General features: G+C 33.4%; 1 protein-coding gene and 1 pseudogene across 1 annotated transcript; one reads left to right on the forward strand and one right to left on the reverse strand.

The window, feature by feature from the left end:
- LOC130834061 (olfactory receptor 6C6) lies at nt 1-972 on the forward strand. Its single transcript, XM_057704155.1, has one exon. It carries the CDS (start codon nt 1-3, stop codon nt 970-972), a length of 972 nt encoding a protein of 323 aa, XP_057560138.1.
- A 5,909-nt stretch (nt 973-6,881) lies between these two features.
- LOC130834062 (olfactory receptor 6C6-like) lies at nt 6,882-7,858 on the reverse strand (annotated as a pseudogene).
- Nucleotides 7,859-18,538: the final 10,680 nt, after the last annotated feature.

The raw sequence follows: 18,538 nt of genomic DNA on the forward strand, positions 1-18,538 counted from the left end.
ATGAAGAACCAATCAATGGAAATAGATTTCATTCTCCTAGGATTGACAGATGATCCGCAATTGCAAATTGTGGTTTTCCTGTTTCTATTTCTTAATTACACACTGAGCCTGATGGGGAACTTAGTCATTATCCTCCTCACCCTGCTGGATCTTCGCCTCAAGACACCAATGTATTTCTTTCTCCGTAATTTCTCATTTTTAGAAATCATATTCACTACAGTATGTATTACTAGATTCCTGGTAACCATGGTGACTAAAGAAAAAACCATTTCATATAATAATTGTGCAACTCAATTGTTTTTTATTCTTCTACTGGGAGTTACAGAGTTTTACCTTCTGGCTGCTATGTCCTATGACCGCTATGTTGCCATTTGCAAACCCTTGCATTACCTAATCATTATGAACAGCAAAGTGTGCTATCAGCTGGTACTCGGCTCTTGGGTAACTGGATTCCTAATAATCTTTCCCCCATTGGTGATGGGACTCCAGCTGGATTTCTGTGCTTCCAAAGTAATTGATCACTTTATATGTGAAACGTCTCCTATCCTGCAGATATCCTGCACAGATACCCGTATCCTAGAATTGATGTCTTTTATCTTAGCTGTGGTGACACTTGTGGTCACATTGGTATTAGTGATTCTTTCTTACACTTACATCATTAAGACCATTCTGAAATTCCCTTCTGCACAGCAAAGGACCAAAGCCTTTTCCACGTGTACTTCCCACATGATTGTTGTCTCCCTGACATATGGTAGCTGCATCTTTATGTATGTTAAGCCATCTGCAAGAGAAAGAGTAACTGTATCCAAAGGTGTGGCTTTGTTGTACATTTCAGTTGCTCCTTTACTAAATCCCTTCATTTACACCCTCAGGAACCAGCAGGTGAAAGAAGTCTTCTGGGATAGGTTACAAAAGATGTTGTGGTTTTCCAAAAAAACAATTATAAAAATGTTACAAGTCATAACCTTATGATAAAAAGAAAAATATGTTTCATGCATTTATTCTGATCATGTTTCTCTACCTCATTACTTATTTCATAGAGGAGATGAAATTCCTCTATGAATGGAATATTACTCCTTATTGATTCACCATTTCCACAGTTACCATATATGCACTGAATAGTTTTAAGGAAATTTACAAGCATTTTATTAAAGTTTTAGTTCACAAAGAAATTACCCCAAAACTGCATATTTATCCACGAAGGACGAGATTTCTCAAGCAAATGATGAATCTTCAAGATTCTCTTGAAGAATCGTGTAGTTCAGCTTCACCCTTACATTTTATTCTTCCTAAAGAAAGCATTCCACCCTGCTATAATAACTTACTCCTTCAAGTCTGTAATTCAAGTTTTAAATACCATCTCCTGATTGCATGTTTCTAGAATCCATGACTTTAAATAAAATCTTCCTTGTGTAATTGTACCTTGCTGTAATTTGTTAATTAATTAAACACATTTTTTAATGTATCCATTTATTCCAGATATTGTAAGGGCCTCAATCTTTAAGAAGCTTGTATTGCCTAAAAAATCACACACATAACCCCCACTTTGCTATACAATATATAATAGTGTTGTAGTAAAGGTCTAAAAAAATACCATGGGGCATGTTGGATGGCTTCTAAGTGATTTTGGAGATCAGGAAGTCCTTTCAGGAGAAGGTAATAATTATGCTGAGACTAAAAATATACATGAAGAAAGTATACTGAAATAGAAATATATGCAGATAACACAGAGGTGCTAGATAACCACATGCATTTATCCTAAGACTAGGATATTGAGACATTTGGCCAGTTCAGTAAATGCTTTATCACATACATAATCTGGGACATGGCACAGAGCATGTAAACTTTTTGTGCCTCAGTTTTTCCACATGTAAAATGGGAGAAGTGTAAACCACACCTCATAGTTCAGTAAGTATATGCTATTAGAACTTTCTAGCACTCAGTAAAAGAAAACACTTATTTTGAACTATTCAAAAACACTACTACTTGACATGCTTTTAAGTAGATGGAGGTAATAACATGGAGGGACCTGTATGTCAGAAGAGTATTTTGACTCAAATTTGATATATCTGTAATTTTGAAAGGTTTTCTGTATAAGAATAACTCAGGCAGTTTACAAATGTAATTTCAAGTTATCATTCCTAGTGTGTCCAAGTCATCATGTGTAGGAAACCATCCATACATTGTACATTAATATACACCCAGGTTACTTTGAGGTGTTTTTCTCTACCTGACACTTCCAAAAAAGAGACTCATTAAAGGACATGTAAGGTGTAAACTTTAATATTCAGGTTTCTTAATTTGGGGCGGTTATTCTTGAAAATTATATTGAATATGAATAATCTTAGAGTCAAGGGGGTAAGTGAGGGAAGCATTGCTTTCAACTACTGAGAAATTTTGAAGTTTATTATGTAAATGTGACAGTAGGCTTACAATACAGATAATATAGTCAGAGATCTTTAGGAAAAAAGAATGAGAGTTTTTATTAAACTTTAGATTATGGGGATAGCGGAGTGGGAGGCATATTACTCCTCCTTATTCATTCCCCATTTCCACACTTACCATATATACACTGAATAATTTTAAGGAAACATTTTATAATCATCTTACAAAAGTTTTAGTTCACAAAGAAATTACCAAAAATGCATATTTATCCATGAAGGACCAGGTTTCTCAATTGAATGATGAATCAAGGTGAGCCAAGAAAGAGATATTTTACGTGTTTCATTGTAATAATTATTTGCTGCATTGCTGCTCTAATAAAGTATGGCTTACATTCTAATTGTTTAAAAAAAATTGTCAACAGTTCCTTAAGTCATCCATTTATCCCACAGGGAAATGATCTGTTACCAAGCTTCTCCCTCAATCTCCCACAAACCCTCTTGCTCATAAGCCCCTACTCCCCTTAGAAGCCACAATTTCCTGGTGTCTTGTTTTGACAAAATAACAAATACCTGTGTAGTTGAAAAACTTTAGAGATATGGGTCTGTTCCAGTGTATGTGCATGTGTGTGTTCACCTGTAAGTAAAATTCTTCTCAAAAAGCCAAAACAAAGAACAGTAATATTTTATTTTATCTGTGTTTTGGTGTGTGCCATTGATTTTTTTAACCAGCATCTAATTATAACAGTTATAGTTTACTGTTCTTCAGGATTTTGTATTAATATAGGATATTATTCTTCAGGATTTTGTAGTAATATAATCAGAGCTGCCTGTCCCTCAATCCACAGATACTGGAAATTTCTGTCCAAAAGACAGAACCTTCACTGTTTAGAATGTGACATGTGAGAGCTGATGTTCTCATATCTCATGCCCTGGAACTTCTTCCTCCACTCACTTTCCCAGTAACTCTATCAAGTTAATTGATAGAGGGATGGGCATATATGCATATTTCCCAGTAACTCTACCAAGGAATCTTTTTTAGTTAAATTTTTTCAAAGAGTTATACTCTCATGTTATTGGGAAGTTTACTCCTTACTTTATATTTTCAACTGGACATCGGGAGATTTTGTTCCAAGTGGAAAAGGGGAATTGCTTGAGATACTGGTCAGTCATTACTTTGATCTGAGCCATTTTATTCTAAAGTTACAGCAATTCTAAGAATTGAATTTTGCTTTTAAATTAATGCAATTCTCTCATTTTCTCTAGAGAAACATATTGCTCCCAAATTTTAATGTTATTCTATTGTGTTGATCATGCACCTAGATACAAAGAGCATGGAGAGAGAGAGAGAGGGAAAGGGAGGAGAGGGAAAGGGAGAGAGATGGGTGTAGGGAGTAGGAAGAGAGATTACACTTCAACTAGATGAGGTTTTATATTTTTCAGAATGTCTGAAACAGTCTGATCTTTATACAAAACTCTTCTCCACTTTCTGAAGGCATGTAGTGTATCTTTATAATGCAAAATGACAGTATCACTTGATTTTCATTATGAAAATACACTTTTATATGTGTGTCTTTGCATCTAGATTACATAAAGAATGTTAAAATTGAATAATAAGAAGAAAGATAACCCAAATAAAATATGGACAGAAATTTAAGCTGTAAGTTTACCGCCAAAAATTTACAAATGGCAAATAGCATAATGAAGACCATCATCATTGTTATCCATTAGAGAAATGAAATTAAAGGCACAATAAGATACAATTATGTACCCTTTGCCTTGGTTAAAAATAAAAACACATACCATACCAAGTGTTGACAAGGATATAGGGCACCTGAAACTCTTGAACACTGCTGGTGAGAATGTAAAATTATATAACCACTTTAAGAAGTTGTTTAGCACTTTCTTAAAAACTTAAACATATACCTATTATATCACCTGGCCACTTCACTGCTAGGTATTTACCCAAGAATAAGGAAAGTATATGACCACACGAAGATCTATAGTCAAAAGTTCACAGCAGCTTTATCTATAACAGCCAACAACTGGACACAACTTACTGCACATCAACAAGATAGTGGATAAGCAAGTTGTGGGAAGAGTTGAGTACAAGTTAGCATTAAGAATTAAACTATCTATAACTGTAATAACTTGGATGGAGCTCAAAATAATTTAACTGAGTGCAAGAAGCCTAGCTAAAAACAAAAGTACATTATCCCATTCACCTAGTGTTCTACCCATTGCAATGTATAATGACAGAAAGCAGATAAGTGGATTCTGAAGGATGGTGACAGAGGGCTGGTAATCAGGATTTACAAGGTTGCATTAAGAAACTTTTGGTGGTGGTGGATATGTTCATGATCGTGATTATGGTGATGATTTTAGCCTCATAAAAACCTTATAAAATATAAAATATTTTGTAAATGTCAAATCTTATCACTATGCACCATAAATACATGCAGTTTATTGCATATCATCCTTCAATAAAGCTTTAACAAAGTGTATTGATCCAAAATGAGTATCATGGAAAATAAATACCATACAACAAATATATGCTTTTATTTCTGTATTTCCAACCATTTTCTAAAATTCAGTTATGAAATAAATCCAATGTTGTTTCAGAGCAACGTAGTGTCAATTAAAATCATTAACTGATATAGGTTTAATTCTCAAAGGCTGATGATTGAGATTCCTGGAACACCACACCCTGTTACCTCACCAACAACCAATCAGAGGAAGGTTACACACCCTGCAGCCCTCCTCTCAAATTTTGCCTATAAAAACTTCTTGCCTGTCACCATAAATTAATTTGTGTTTTATAGAATTTTATGTAAATGAATTTATACAGTATGTACTCTTTTTTCGGTCTCAACATAATAATTTTGAGATTCATCCATGTTGTATATATCAGCTTGTTCCTTTTCATTGGTGACTAGTATTCTACTGTATGAGTATACAATTTTGCTTATTTTCCCATTAATGGAAATTTAAAATAAAGCCTTCATGAACATTAAAAAAAAAAAAAGGACAAACAAACCAACAAAAACCAAAAAACTTCTTCCCTGAAACCCATTGGTGAGTTCAGGTTTTTTAAGCTGGAGCCATCCATTGCATGGCCCTTGCAATAAACCTTTCTCTGCATCAAACTCTGACTTTTCAGTTTGTTTGACCTCACTGTGCATGGAGCACAGGAACTTGGCTTCGACAACAAGTGATTCAGTCTTGGGGAGAGATTCCTCAGAGAATAAGAATATCACAGTGTGAGCTAAGGGAGAGAAAGTGAGCTCTGACAAAAGAACACCAAAGATTTTGCAAAATTACATCAGCAAAAAGGAATGAACTAAGGATGCAGGCATCTGCATGGGTAAACCACAAAAAGCTTATGTTGAGTATGTGAAGCCAAATGTAAAGTTTACACTTTGTGGTTTCTTTTACTAGATATTCCAGAAAAGGCAAAACCCATCTATTTTGATTGAAAAAAGACAAAACTCATCCATGTGACTGAAATGACATCAGAGGGTACTTGGAGCCAACAGTGGGAAGAAAAGAAGTCATGACTAAGAAGAGGGAAAAGGAACTATTTGCTATGATGTGAATGTTTCCATGTTTATTGTCACCTGGGTGTCAATATTTGTCCGAAATCATTGCTTTAAAATGATTGTATGTGCTTATGTATATGGTACACTTAATAACTTTGATTAAATTGATGCAACTGGAGTGAATCAGGACATTTTTAATTTACAGATGATTTAAAATATATGGAAAGATTCCCTAAACCCATGTATAAACAAATTACACCTTGAATTTCTTTCATGGATTACCTGATTTGTAGACCTAAGACAATAGTTGTATATAAGCAACTTTAACCAAAGCTTGGAGTTCAATTATTTCTATAGAAAACAACAACTGAAAATGTTTACATAGACCATATTTACTTATTGTGTCTCTCTAGGTGAAACTTATTTAGTAGAATCTAAGTTCTTTTACACATTTGATACCTCTGAAACTCTTGATTGCCTTTTATTTTTTTATTCATCTTTCAAGATTCAGCATAAATGGTAATTTGCAATGGAAGGCTAAGTTGATCCTTAAAATTAATTAAATGTCTATCTCTTTTTCATCACAATGGCAATTATGTTATATGATAATAATCAGGTTTTGAGTTTGTCACAGTTTTTGAAGAGGAAAATACTAGGAGCAGATGCAATGCTTACCAATTAGAACACAAATGTTGAAATAATATATCTAGTAAGGTTCATTTAGAAAGCAGTCAATACATGAAACTATCATTGCTGAGAAGAGATATTTTTTAGACAAAGATGGGATTTAATATTCTGCATTGAAGAAGGCAGTTTACTACTAAAAAGTAAAACAATCTACTCAGAAAGAAAGAACTACAGAGATCAGGCAGACTGAGTAAACCTAATAATAGCAACCACTAAGGGAAGAAATGGCATAGCTGTGAACTAATGAATTGAAAATTGGTATTCAATGCACCATTCATGTTTCAACAACACCTTCCTTATATCTACATTTGGTCTCATTGTTTGGAAAATAACAAAACCTTTGAAGCACATCCTTGAGGGCTTCTCTCACCTGCTGGTTCCTTAGGGTGTAAATGAAGAGGTTTAGTAAAGGAGCAACAGAGGTATTGAGCACAGCTACACCTTTGGTTAAAGTCACCCTTTCCTTTGCTGATGGTTTCATATACATAAAAATACAACTCCCATAAGTGATGGACACAACAACCATGTGTGAGGAACAGGTGGAAAAGGCCTTTGTTCGTTGTTGAACAGAAGGGAGTTTTAGAATGGTTTTGATGATGTACATGTAGGAGAGGACCACCAACAACAAAGTGACTACAAGTGTCACCACAGCTAAGACAAAGGCCATCAATTCTAGGAGATGTGTATCGGTGCAAGAGAGCTGCAGGATAGGAGAAGTGTCACAGAGGAAGTGATCAATTATTTGGAAGCACAGAAATCCAGCTTAAGTCCCAAGACCAAAGGAGGAAATATAATTAGGAAGCCAGTAACCCAAGAGCTGAGTACAAGCTGATAGCACACTCTGCTGTTCATGATGACTGGGTAATGCAATGGTTTGCAGATGGCAACATAGCGGTCATAGGACATGGCAGCCAGAAGGTAAAATTCTGTGACTCCTAATAGAAGAAAAAAGAATAATTGTGTTGCACAACCATCGTAGGAAATTGTTTTGTCTCCAGTCAGAAGGCTTATCAAGAATCGTGGAATGCAGACGGTTGTGAATGAAATCTCTAAGAAGGAGAAATTTCGAAGGAAGAAATACATTGGAGTCTTGAGCTGGGGATCCAGCAGGGTGAGGAGGATGATGATGAAGTTCCCCATCAGGCTTAAGATGTAGTTAAAAAATAGAAACAGGAAAATCACAATTTGGAATTGTGGGTCATCTGTCAACCCGAGGAGAATGAAGTCTATTTCTATTGACTGGTTCTTCATTACTCTTTTGTGAGCCTTATCAAATCTTTACAGGAAAAGGAGACCAAAAATTGAACACTTCTTTATGTATATAATATTATACAAATTAACCTATACATAAATATATATATATAGATAAGCCTAAATGTATGTAAATGGCCTAAATATATACAAACAAAATGAATACACATTAATAAATATATAGTAACCTAAATATATATATATATAAACCCAAATATATATATATATACATATATAAACCTAGAGCAGAAAAAGTTATGTATTCTCTAATTTATCCATTTGGAAATGGTTTCTCCAATCTGAAATGCCAATGACATTATTACATGATACACTCAAGTCTAAATTATTTCCTTTATTTCTCTTCATGATAATATTCTTCACAATTTTTCCTTTGAAACTTGATTTTTTTTTTGGTTAATTTGTCTTTGTGACCATCCCTACTAATTGCACTGTACTCTAAATGTATAATTTAAATAAACAAATGTAAGTTATGTTAAATTTTTTTCTGTCACTTTAATTCAACCTGTGCAATTGCACTAAGTTGGTTTGTCTTTGCAGGATGAGTATCAAGGATGTTTCTCCTAAAGAAAAAGAAACAAAAGTAAAATAAACAAATTGGACCTAATTAAACTTAAAGGAAACCATCGATGAAATAAAAAGACACTCAATGGGAGAAAATATTTGCAAATAATACAACCAATAAGGGGTTAATATCTGAAATATATAAACAAGTCATACAATTCAACGTCAAAAACCCCAACCATATATATATTTTATTTTATATATATATATTATATATATATATATATTATATATATATATATAGTGTTCCTATATACATATATAGGGATACTACTCAGCCATTAAAAGAGTGAAATTTTGCCATTTGCCACAACATGGATGGACCTGGAGGGTATTGTGATGAGTGAAATAAGTCAGACAGAGAAAGATAAATATTATATGATATATGTGGAATCTAAAAAATAAAACAAACTAAGGCATATAACAAAAAAGAAATGATTCACAGATATACAGAACATACGTGGTTAGCAGTAGAGGGAGGCAAGGGGGAGGCGAGGAAAATAAGGTTAGGTAATTAAAAGGTACAAACTACTATGTATAAAATAAGTAAGCTACAAGGATATATTGTACAGCACAGAGGATATATCTAATATTCTATAATAACTATAAATGGAGTATAACCTTGTGAATCACTGTTGTACACCTGAAACATATAATGTTGTACATCAACTATACTTCAATAATTTTTTTTACATTATTGAATGAATTAAAAAGAGAAAAGAATGAGTATCAGGATGGTTTTCCAAAACCAGAGTTTACAGTTACAATTCCTGTGATGGTCAATGACTAAGACAGTCATTAAAGAGTAGACTTATATTAGTTTTGAAGTTTTCTCTGCCCTGAGAGTATACCATTATTACTATCATTTTTCTTGATTGGCTTTGCTTTACACAAATGGACAGTTGCTTTCCACTATGTGTGTTAAATAAACCAAAACATGACAAAAACAAACATCTTAAGTATTTTTTTTCAGTTAACCTTTTTGAGATGTATTCGTATATGTGTCTGCATAATTTCAGGCACTATTGTTTTTTTTACTTCCTCAATATTGAATCCCCCCAAATTATATTACTTGCTATGCGTTATACATATAAGAATCCTATTTACATTTGGAATGTTGTACTATCTGCTTTATATTAATTTTGCTAGCCTATTTCATTATACGCATTACCTGTGGACTTTTAAAAGAAATGAATTACTCAAGCACTCTTTGTTAACTTTACTCTTTTGCATTTGTCTTATTAATATTGCTATCCTATTTATTACATTTTTTCTTATGAGAACAAAATTAAACTATGACTTACATGATTAATGTGATTTTCCAAAGCAGATATTAGTAAATAGCTTTAATGCTTTTAATGGCAACCGAAGACTTGTGAACTTCAGCCACTGAGTGGTCACCAGCTTTCACTACAAAAATATATATTTATGTCCTTGCTATGACTCTTGTTTTTGATCTAAGTCTAATTTAAAAAGATATGTTCTGAGAGTTAGTCATACAGTTTCTGTTACCATACGGGTCTAACAGATTCTCCTAGAATTACATTATCTCAAATTTTAGAGAAGAATTGCCAATATTTTCTTCACATCCTTTAGGAAGGGCAACACAATTCATAATGAGAATTAGACAAAATGAAATTTAGATGCAACTGTATATGAATAAAATAGATTACAACACCTATTAATACACAAGACTTAAAATGACTCTACCATTAAAAGAATTTGTAAAACATAAAAATTCCCTAGTCAAATTTAACTCCCTAAATTTAGCTTATTGTGCATTTGCCTTAACTTATGATTTTGAAGTTAAGCTAAAATTATAGTTGACTTACCTTCTTGGATCTACTGTATCTATTGTTCCCCTAATTAATCTCTTCCACATTCCCTCAAATTTATACACACTCTGTGGTTCAAAACTCAGGTATCTATAATTTTAATGACCTTCAAGCTTATATTCCAGATGAGTTTTATCTTGTGAAATTTTGTTCTTATAATTTGTGTCATTCAAAACCTCAGAATAGTTATTCTTTAAAATAAAATAAAATAAAATAAAATAAAATAAAATAAAATGCAGCAACTAAAAAACTCAGGGCATCATCTCATGTAAGATAGGCAACTGTTCCAATAAAGATGTTTCTCATTGCCCTCTGTACCCTTGTAACATGGTGCAGTTTTATCATTTTCTTCTTACTACAGTCTCAAGGGAGCTATTGAAATAAAACAGAAAAAAACCTTTTCTTTGGGGATCAGAGTTCCCAACATACTAATTGTTGCAATGAAAGACACCATTGTAACCTACTTTATTTTTTTAAATTTTATTTATTTATTTATTATTTTTGGGGGGTACACTGTAACCTACTTTAAATAAAAGCTGAAGTGAGAGTATTCCAGAGAAGTGTCAAGTGATTTAGGAAAAGCAATAGAATATTTAACAGGGCTATCAGCATTCCTATGTCCTGCCTCAGCATTCAGAATCCCAAAATGGTTTGGGATTTCTGCAGATTTAGATTTTATTGTAAACCATTTTACACTCTGGTACTTAGTAGTGTATACATATTATTTATAAGTAACAATTTAAAATAATTTCTTATTGGATTAATAAGGTAAGTCTTGGAGTGTATTCTTAATGAAATGTTTTTGATCCTTCAATTGAATTGATTTTTATCTATGAGATACATTTTATGTTAATGCCCAAACCTGGAGACAGTCCAGTGTCTACTACCTGATGAATGGCTTAGCAAATTGTGGTATAAACATACAACAGAAAAAATGAATGATATGTAAAAAACACAATTGATTATTAGATATATTGTGCTAAGTGAAAGAAGCCAGATACAATATCTACATATTTTATGATTCTATTTCTATAATTCTGGAAAACACTAACCTATAGTGAGAGAAATCTGATCAGTATGTTTAGGGGCTGAGGGTGAGATGTGATTGACTACAGGAGTGTCGTATGTGGATTGTAGTGGTGTTTGCATGTTTGTGAAAGTTCACAAACTATATACTCCTCAAAAAGTCAATTTTTGCAGTTAAATTCTATCTCAATTAGCTGTCAAATATCTTTGGATGTAATTCATCACTTTTTTTTTTTACACTTTGGCTGAGATTACTTAGATCTGTCATATCCAGTCTATAGCCCCTAGCCACACATGAATATATACATTTAAATTTAAACTAATGAAAATAAAATAAAAATTCAGTTGTTCAGTCCCCCTAGCCATATTTCAGGTGCTTACCAATGAGATGTGGCCAGTGGCTACCATAGCTGACAACACTGACTTAGATAATGATTTTTAGCTTTTGTCTTTTCTAAAGCATACATTTAAGTTATACAATTTTTGCAAAAAAATATCTTTAGATATCTTAGAATTTTGTTAATGCTACATTTAATTATCACATAGTTCAAAATTTTCCCTAATTACTTTCTGATTCCTTTTTTGTACAGTTGACTATATAGATGCATGTTACTTAATTTCCGAATATTTGGTGACTTTCTAGTCCTTTGTTACTGATTCTGAGTTCCATTATAATTAGAAAGCATACTTCCAAGAATTTAATCCTGTAGAATGTTTTGGAACTTCTTTTATGCTAAGCAGATAGTCAATTTTGTAAATGCTTCATGTACTTTTAAGAACATTAGTTATTTTGAACTTGGATGCAGTATTTCATATTTATCAGTGAGTAAAATGAACAAAGCTTAGGTTCTTTATATTTTTGTAAAAATTAATACATTTTATAACATTTTAGTTACTGTAATTTTCAAGTCTACAATTTCTTTTTGGTTTCCTTTAGGCTTTCTATTTCATTTTTTGATATTTCCATTTTGTTCAGACATTGCTTTCTTGACTTCTCCACGTCTTGCTTTAGTCCTTTTAGCATCTTTAAGTACTTGTTCTAAAGTCTTTGTCTAGTAGATCTGTTCTTAAGTCCTTGGTGGGGACAATTCCTTTTGATTTATTTTGAATGGTTCATACTTTCTTGTTTCTCATTACATCTCTTGAATATTCGCTGAACACTGGACTTTTGAATCCAATAATGTGGTAATTCTGAGATTCAGATCTTTCCCCTTGCCCAGGGCTGCTGTTTTTTGTTATGATTTTCTGTTTTTCTTTTATTTTTTGATTGTTGTAGGCTTCCTCTGCACCAAGTATCAACCTGATTATACACCTAAGGTCTTTTCAGTTCTCTTCTAGCTTGTGCCTGTCCTTGGGCATGCAGAGTTATTTTCTAATTTTCCATTTACACACATTTAGTTTCGAATGTTCTAGACATTCAACGAGCTAGGGGGGTGGTTGTGGGGCACCTGAAAGTCATTTTAGCAATAGGCGGAAGAGCTTACAACTACAAGGGAAGGTTTAACAACAGCCACCTGTCTTTTTATCTGCACCTCTGTGATCAGAAGCCAAAACCAGGCATCAGATTACAGATCCATAATATTTGGAGAACATGATTTTTTTGCCCCTTTGCTCCTGCAAGCAGCTTTGTGTGCAAGCTGCTCCAAGAACACGTGCGTAGCTGCCTGCCATGGGGTTGTGAGGTGTGAGATGGGTGTCTGCTACAGCGTTAAAAGCAAACTTACAGAAATTAACAGCAATTTATCATCCCAGCCTTCCCCAGGAGGTTGTAAGCCTTCAGTAGACTCTAGAGTTCCAAATTGACTACACGTCTTGTTACAACATATCACCAACTCAAAACTTATATAACAGAGCTCCAGTGATTAGCACTTAAACCCCCAGAAGTTGCAAATGCCAGCCCTCTAAGTAGAACTCAAATATATACACAGATACCATTCTAAAAAAAATAGGGCTTCAAAATAAAATATCTCCTGATATGTACATGATAGGTCAACACAAGTAGTTGTAAGCAGAAAGAATAAACTACTAAATAAACTGATAAAAATAAAAAAGAATCATGTAAAGTCTATAAAATAATATATAATATCTTAAAGAATTAAAATAAAGTTAGGCAATTTTATGTAGGGATAAGAGATTATTTAAGAAAAGGTTTTGGAAAAAAATAAACTTATTGAAATGAAAATAAAAACACTGAAATAAAATTTTGTACATAAATTAAACTGGAAGTTGATGTATTTGAGAAGTTATTGCATCAACAGGCAACTACTTCTCAAAAAATTATTTTGAATACAGTGTGGATAGGCAAGATCATGTCAATATGAAAGAGTTCACAAAACCCTCTACATTTAATGAGGTATTCTAACATATATTTGATTGGATATCTAGAAGTAGAACATACCTAGAACAGGGAAAATTGTTATTAAGAGATAATGGCTGCTAATTTCCCATAATTAATAGAAGACAGCAATTTGAATTGTTAGCAAACCAAATAAATATTAAGCAATATAAATAAAAAGAAATCCATGAGTAGGCAAATCACAATGAAATTGCTGAAACTGCAAAGATGAAGAGATTTTAAGGGCAGTCAGAAAGAAATGGCAGATTAGAGGCACGTGGAAAATAATGATTCAACAGCAACTTTGTGATACAAAGATAGTTTAATAATATCTTAAAAATACAGAGAGAATAATAACTGTCAAATTAAAATTTTATACACAGCAAAATCGTTATTTAAGGTTTGGAGTTTAAAGTCACTTTAGGCAGAGAAATCTCTATGAGAGATAATTTTTCAAAAAATTACTTCATATTATTAATATTTTTTTCAGAAAAAGTTGAAAATATAAGCCACAAATTGAGAGGAAATATTTGCAGTGGAATGTTTTGTATCTGCAATGTATAAAAATACTCCCATTGAAACCATAAGGAATAAACTACATACATAAAACTGGCTTAACTTCACAGTGCATGAAATATCTGAAGATGAATTTCAACCTCTGTTCTTTAGGAAAATGCCATTAACATCTCCATGAAGAAAGTAATTTCAGATAACTTTGAATGTATGTCAACCCTTAGAAGGAAAATAGCTAGAAGGAATGGGAAATATGAAAATCATGTGCTTGATATTAATTGGAGAGACAACTATATAGGGAAGATTATGAAGCCAGAATGCAGGGAATAGAGATCCAGGAAAATAAACTTGGCTTTCAGTTCTCATTTTCCCTGGGGCAATTACTGATGCAGAAGTGATGACTGAGAAATTAAGAGAAGCTCAGTGTCTTTGACTGATTCCTGGGTCCAGGGAGACAGAGATATGGCACACCAGCGGGTCTGGGCGAACACCTCTAGGTTTAGGATGAGAAACTCTAGTAGGCAGACTCTCACAGGTACTACGTAGTTCAGCTTCAAATCATCTCAGTATGTACATACAGAGGTTATCTCGGATTGCTAAGGACATGGGGTGCTGGCAAAATCCAAACATAAGCATGTCTGGAGGAATTATCATCTTAAGCCACATTTTTTTTGCAACTGCACACCAAACAAACACAATGGAATAAACTCTGTGGTGCTGGATCGATGTGTTGGTGTTTACTTATTTTATTCAATATATGTGGAGAGATCATAAAAACAAATAGTGATACAAATATCTGTGTATATTTATGTATATATTATAGGTAAATATATACATATATGTGTATACGCATATATCTGTGTATGTGTGTATACATACGTGCTTGTGTGTGTGACAGTGTAAATCTGTCCACTGTGAGGGACTGGAAATGTTGATTCCTGGCAACATGATCATGAGTGCTACATGAGTGCATGTAGCATCCACAGGACCCAAATCTTGGCTTCAAAAGAATTTTCTTCACTATTCAAATCCAAGACTCCTTGAAGAAATGGTTTACACCAAGGTTCATACAGAAAAGGTGCCAGACGAGCCCGGGCCACTTTCTGGTGCCAGGAAATAAAGAAGCCTTCAAATATTGATGGTGAAATGTCAAATGGAGAAGGGAACCATCTTGAAGTGACCTATATTAGCCAACTCTGGGGTAACTGAGCATGAAAACAAATAACGATAGTAGTGGATAGAATTGGTAACCATATATGTGTAATGATAAAAAATAATTAATTTATAAATTGGACATTTTTAAAGATTGAGATGTTTACACAGTCTTTAAAGTACCTACAAAACACACTACTTAATTTTAAAGATAGAAGAGTAGCTTTATGGTGGACAATTCCATAATAACAGGATAATAACAGCCATGTTAATGAAGAAAAAAAAGAAGGCATCATCAGTAATGGGAACAAAATGAAATAGCTTGATGCCTGATAGGATTTAATGAGAAGTCATCATCACTTCTGTGAAATTCTTGCCAAAGTTCAATGAATTGAATATAATCACACAGAAACTTCAGACAAAAATGATGGACATCATATACAATTACCAGAAATAATTTCTGATCAGCATTCTTGAAAGTTAAGGAAAGACTAGAAAACTATTCCAAATAAAAGGAAGCTAAAATATTATGAGAATTAAATGAAACATGTAATTCAAAACTGTATTGTTTTTTCCCTAAGGGAAATTTTTTAGAAAATTGGTGAAGCTTGAATAGGATTGGAGAATTAGATGTTAGTAATGTGTCATTGTTAATATCCTGATAATAATGGTTTTATTGTACTTATCTAGTAGAATATTCTTTTTTTTGTTGTAAATACATATAACTGTGTTGAGTAGCAAATGGAGCATCAGTGTTTCAGGAATAAAATATCCTTGTGTATTGGTTGTGTATTTTTCTTTAGGTTTTATATTGTTTCAAAATAAAAGTAAACAGGGAACAATTTACTTACTGCCCACTCCCAATTTTGGAGGGTGGGTCACAATCAAGTTAGTGAAATTCTAACATATTGCCTAATGCAAACAAGAGAAAGGTTTCTGTTTGGGGTAAACCTTCTCTCCAGTAGAACTGGTGTATTGTGCCACGGTTGTAGAATATCTGAAATTCTTGTTGACATTAAGTATTTTAAGTTTAAATCATTTCTAGTTCTTTTTTGGGGGAATGCCCCTTCAGTTTTGTAGTTAAAGCAAGTCATAGTGTTTTTTCATTCACTCTTTCTTTGTTTTCTGTTCCTTCTCTTTTCCTCTCTTTCTTTCTTTTTCTTTCTTTCTTTCTTTCTTTCTTTCTTTCTTTCTTTCTTTCTTTCTTTCTTTCTTTCTTTCTTTCTTTTTCTTTCTTTCTTTCTTTCTTTCTTTCTTTCTTTCTTTCTTTCTTTCTTTCTCTCTCTCTTTTCTTTCTTTCTTTCTTTCTTTCTTTCTTTTCTCTCTCTCTTTTCTCTCTCTCTCCTTCCTTCCTTCCTTCCTTCCTTTCTTTCTTTCTTTCTTTCTTTCTTTCTTTCTTTCTTTCTTTCTTTCTTTCTTTCTTTCTTTCTTTCTTTCTTTCTTTCTTTCTTTCTTTCTTTCCCTCCCTCCCTCCCTCCCTCCCTCCCTCCTTCCTTCCTTCCTTCCTTCCTTCCTTCCTCATTCCTTCTTTCTTTCTTCCTTTTTCTTTCTTTTTAAACTTACTTGGTATGTCCTCCATGATAGCAGTCTCCAGAGGGTGTTTCTTTTTCTTTCCTCTTTTTGTTTCATTTAATCCCCAGTGTCTCCTATAAGCAAATAGATAAAACTGTGGCTTTTATTAGTGTCCATTTGGAAGCAATAATTCTTTGTTACAAATTTGAATTCTTTTCATCTTAAAGATTTCCTAAAACATCTTTTCATTTAGAGCACCACATTTTCATTTAGAATTTTTATGAAGATGCTTCTCTTCATTTAAAATGTAAGTTAGAATTCACATATATGGAATCTAAAAATGGTACTGATGAACTCTGTGACAAGAACAAGGATGCAGATGCAGAGAATGGACTGGAGAACTCAAGGTTGGGGGGGGCGGGGGGTGAAGGGGAAGCTGAGATGAAGCGAGAGAGTAGCACAGACATATATATACTACCAACTGTAAAATAGATAGCCAGTGAGAAGTTGTTGTATAACAAAGGGAGTTCAACTCGAGGATGGAAGATGCCTTAGAGGACTGGGGTGGGGAGGGTGGGGGGGACTTGAGGGAGGGTGGGGGGAGTCAAGGGAGGGAGGGAATACGGGGATATGTGTATAAAAACAGATGATTGAACTTGGTGTACCCACCAAAAAATAACAAATAAATAAATAAAATTAAAACAAACAAACAAAAAAGACAAAAAAAGAAAAATGGAGACATAATCACTAGGACAAAATAATTAATGGTATATATTTATATTAGAGTATTTCAAGCATAGCAGAAATGTGTAACATTATTTCTATGTGTTTCATAGACTTAAAAAGTCTTTTGATGAGCTAAGAATTTTTGATATAAATATTGCAAATTGACACTGGTATAACATTCTAGGTTTTATAAAAGCTTTTTTTTGGAAATTTAGGAAATATACATAGAAAATCTTGTACATTTCAAGTAATACTTTTGTTCTCTCTATAATATTTATAGATATAAGTATAGAAATAAGCTCATTTGGAAATATTCAGCTAAAATTTAAACTTATATTTCAAGTTGAAATGGAGAGAAAGGAAGAATGCAGTGTATTTATAAAGGTATGTGTGGCTTAAATGGAGCAGCCAATCAGAGGATATAGATTGGTCTATGCTTTAATTTTAGGTATCATCTGTCATGTCAAACTAGATCAAACTTTTAAACTTATTCACATTTCTGAAATTTTCAATGTCTGTAGCTTTTAAAAAGTTCTGTTACAGAGCTTCCCTGATGGTGCAGTGGTAAAGAATCCACCCGCCAATGCAGGGGACATGGGTTCGAGCCCTGGGCCAGGAAGATCCCTCATGCCGCAGAGCAAGTAAGCCCGTGGGCCACAACTACTGAGCCTGCGCTCTAGAGCCCATGAGCCACAAACACTGAGCCCATGTGCCACAGCTACTAAAGCTCACACATGTAGAGCCCATGCTCTGCAGCAAGAGAAGCCACCACCAAGAAGCGAGTGCACCACAATGAGGAGTAGCTCCTGCTCGCTGCAACTAGAGAAAGCTGCACATAGCAACGGAGGCCCCCCAAACCAAAAAGAAAGAAAGAAAGAAGTAAATAAAGAAATAAACAAGTAAATAAAGAAATAAATAAAAATTAAATTAAAAAAAGTTCTGTCACATACACCTTTGGAGTTGTTTTCCTTTGTCTATTTAATAGGACTCAAATCTGGA

This window comes from Hippopotamus amphibius, chromosome 12 (genome assembly GCF_030028045.1).
Source record: "Hippopotamus amphibius kiboko isolate mHipAmp2 chromosome 12, mHipAmp2.hap2, whole genome shotgun sequence".
Classification (NCBI taxonomy): domain Eukaryota; kingdom Metazoa; phylum Chordata; class Mammalia; order Artiodactyla; family Hippopotamidae; genus Hippopotamus; species Hippopotamus amphibius.

Excerpts from the sequence above, each read along its gene's own strand:
- LOC130834061 (XM_057704155.1), top strand. The coding sequence starts at position 1 with ATGAAGAACCAATCAATGGAAATAGATTTCATTCTCCTAGGATTGACA.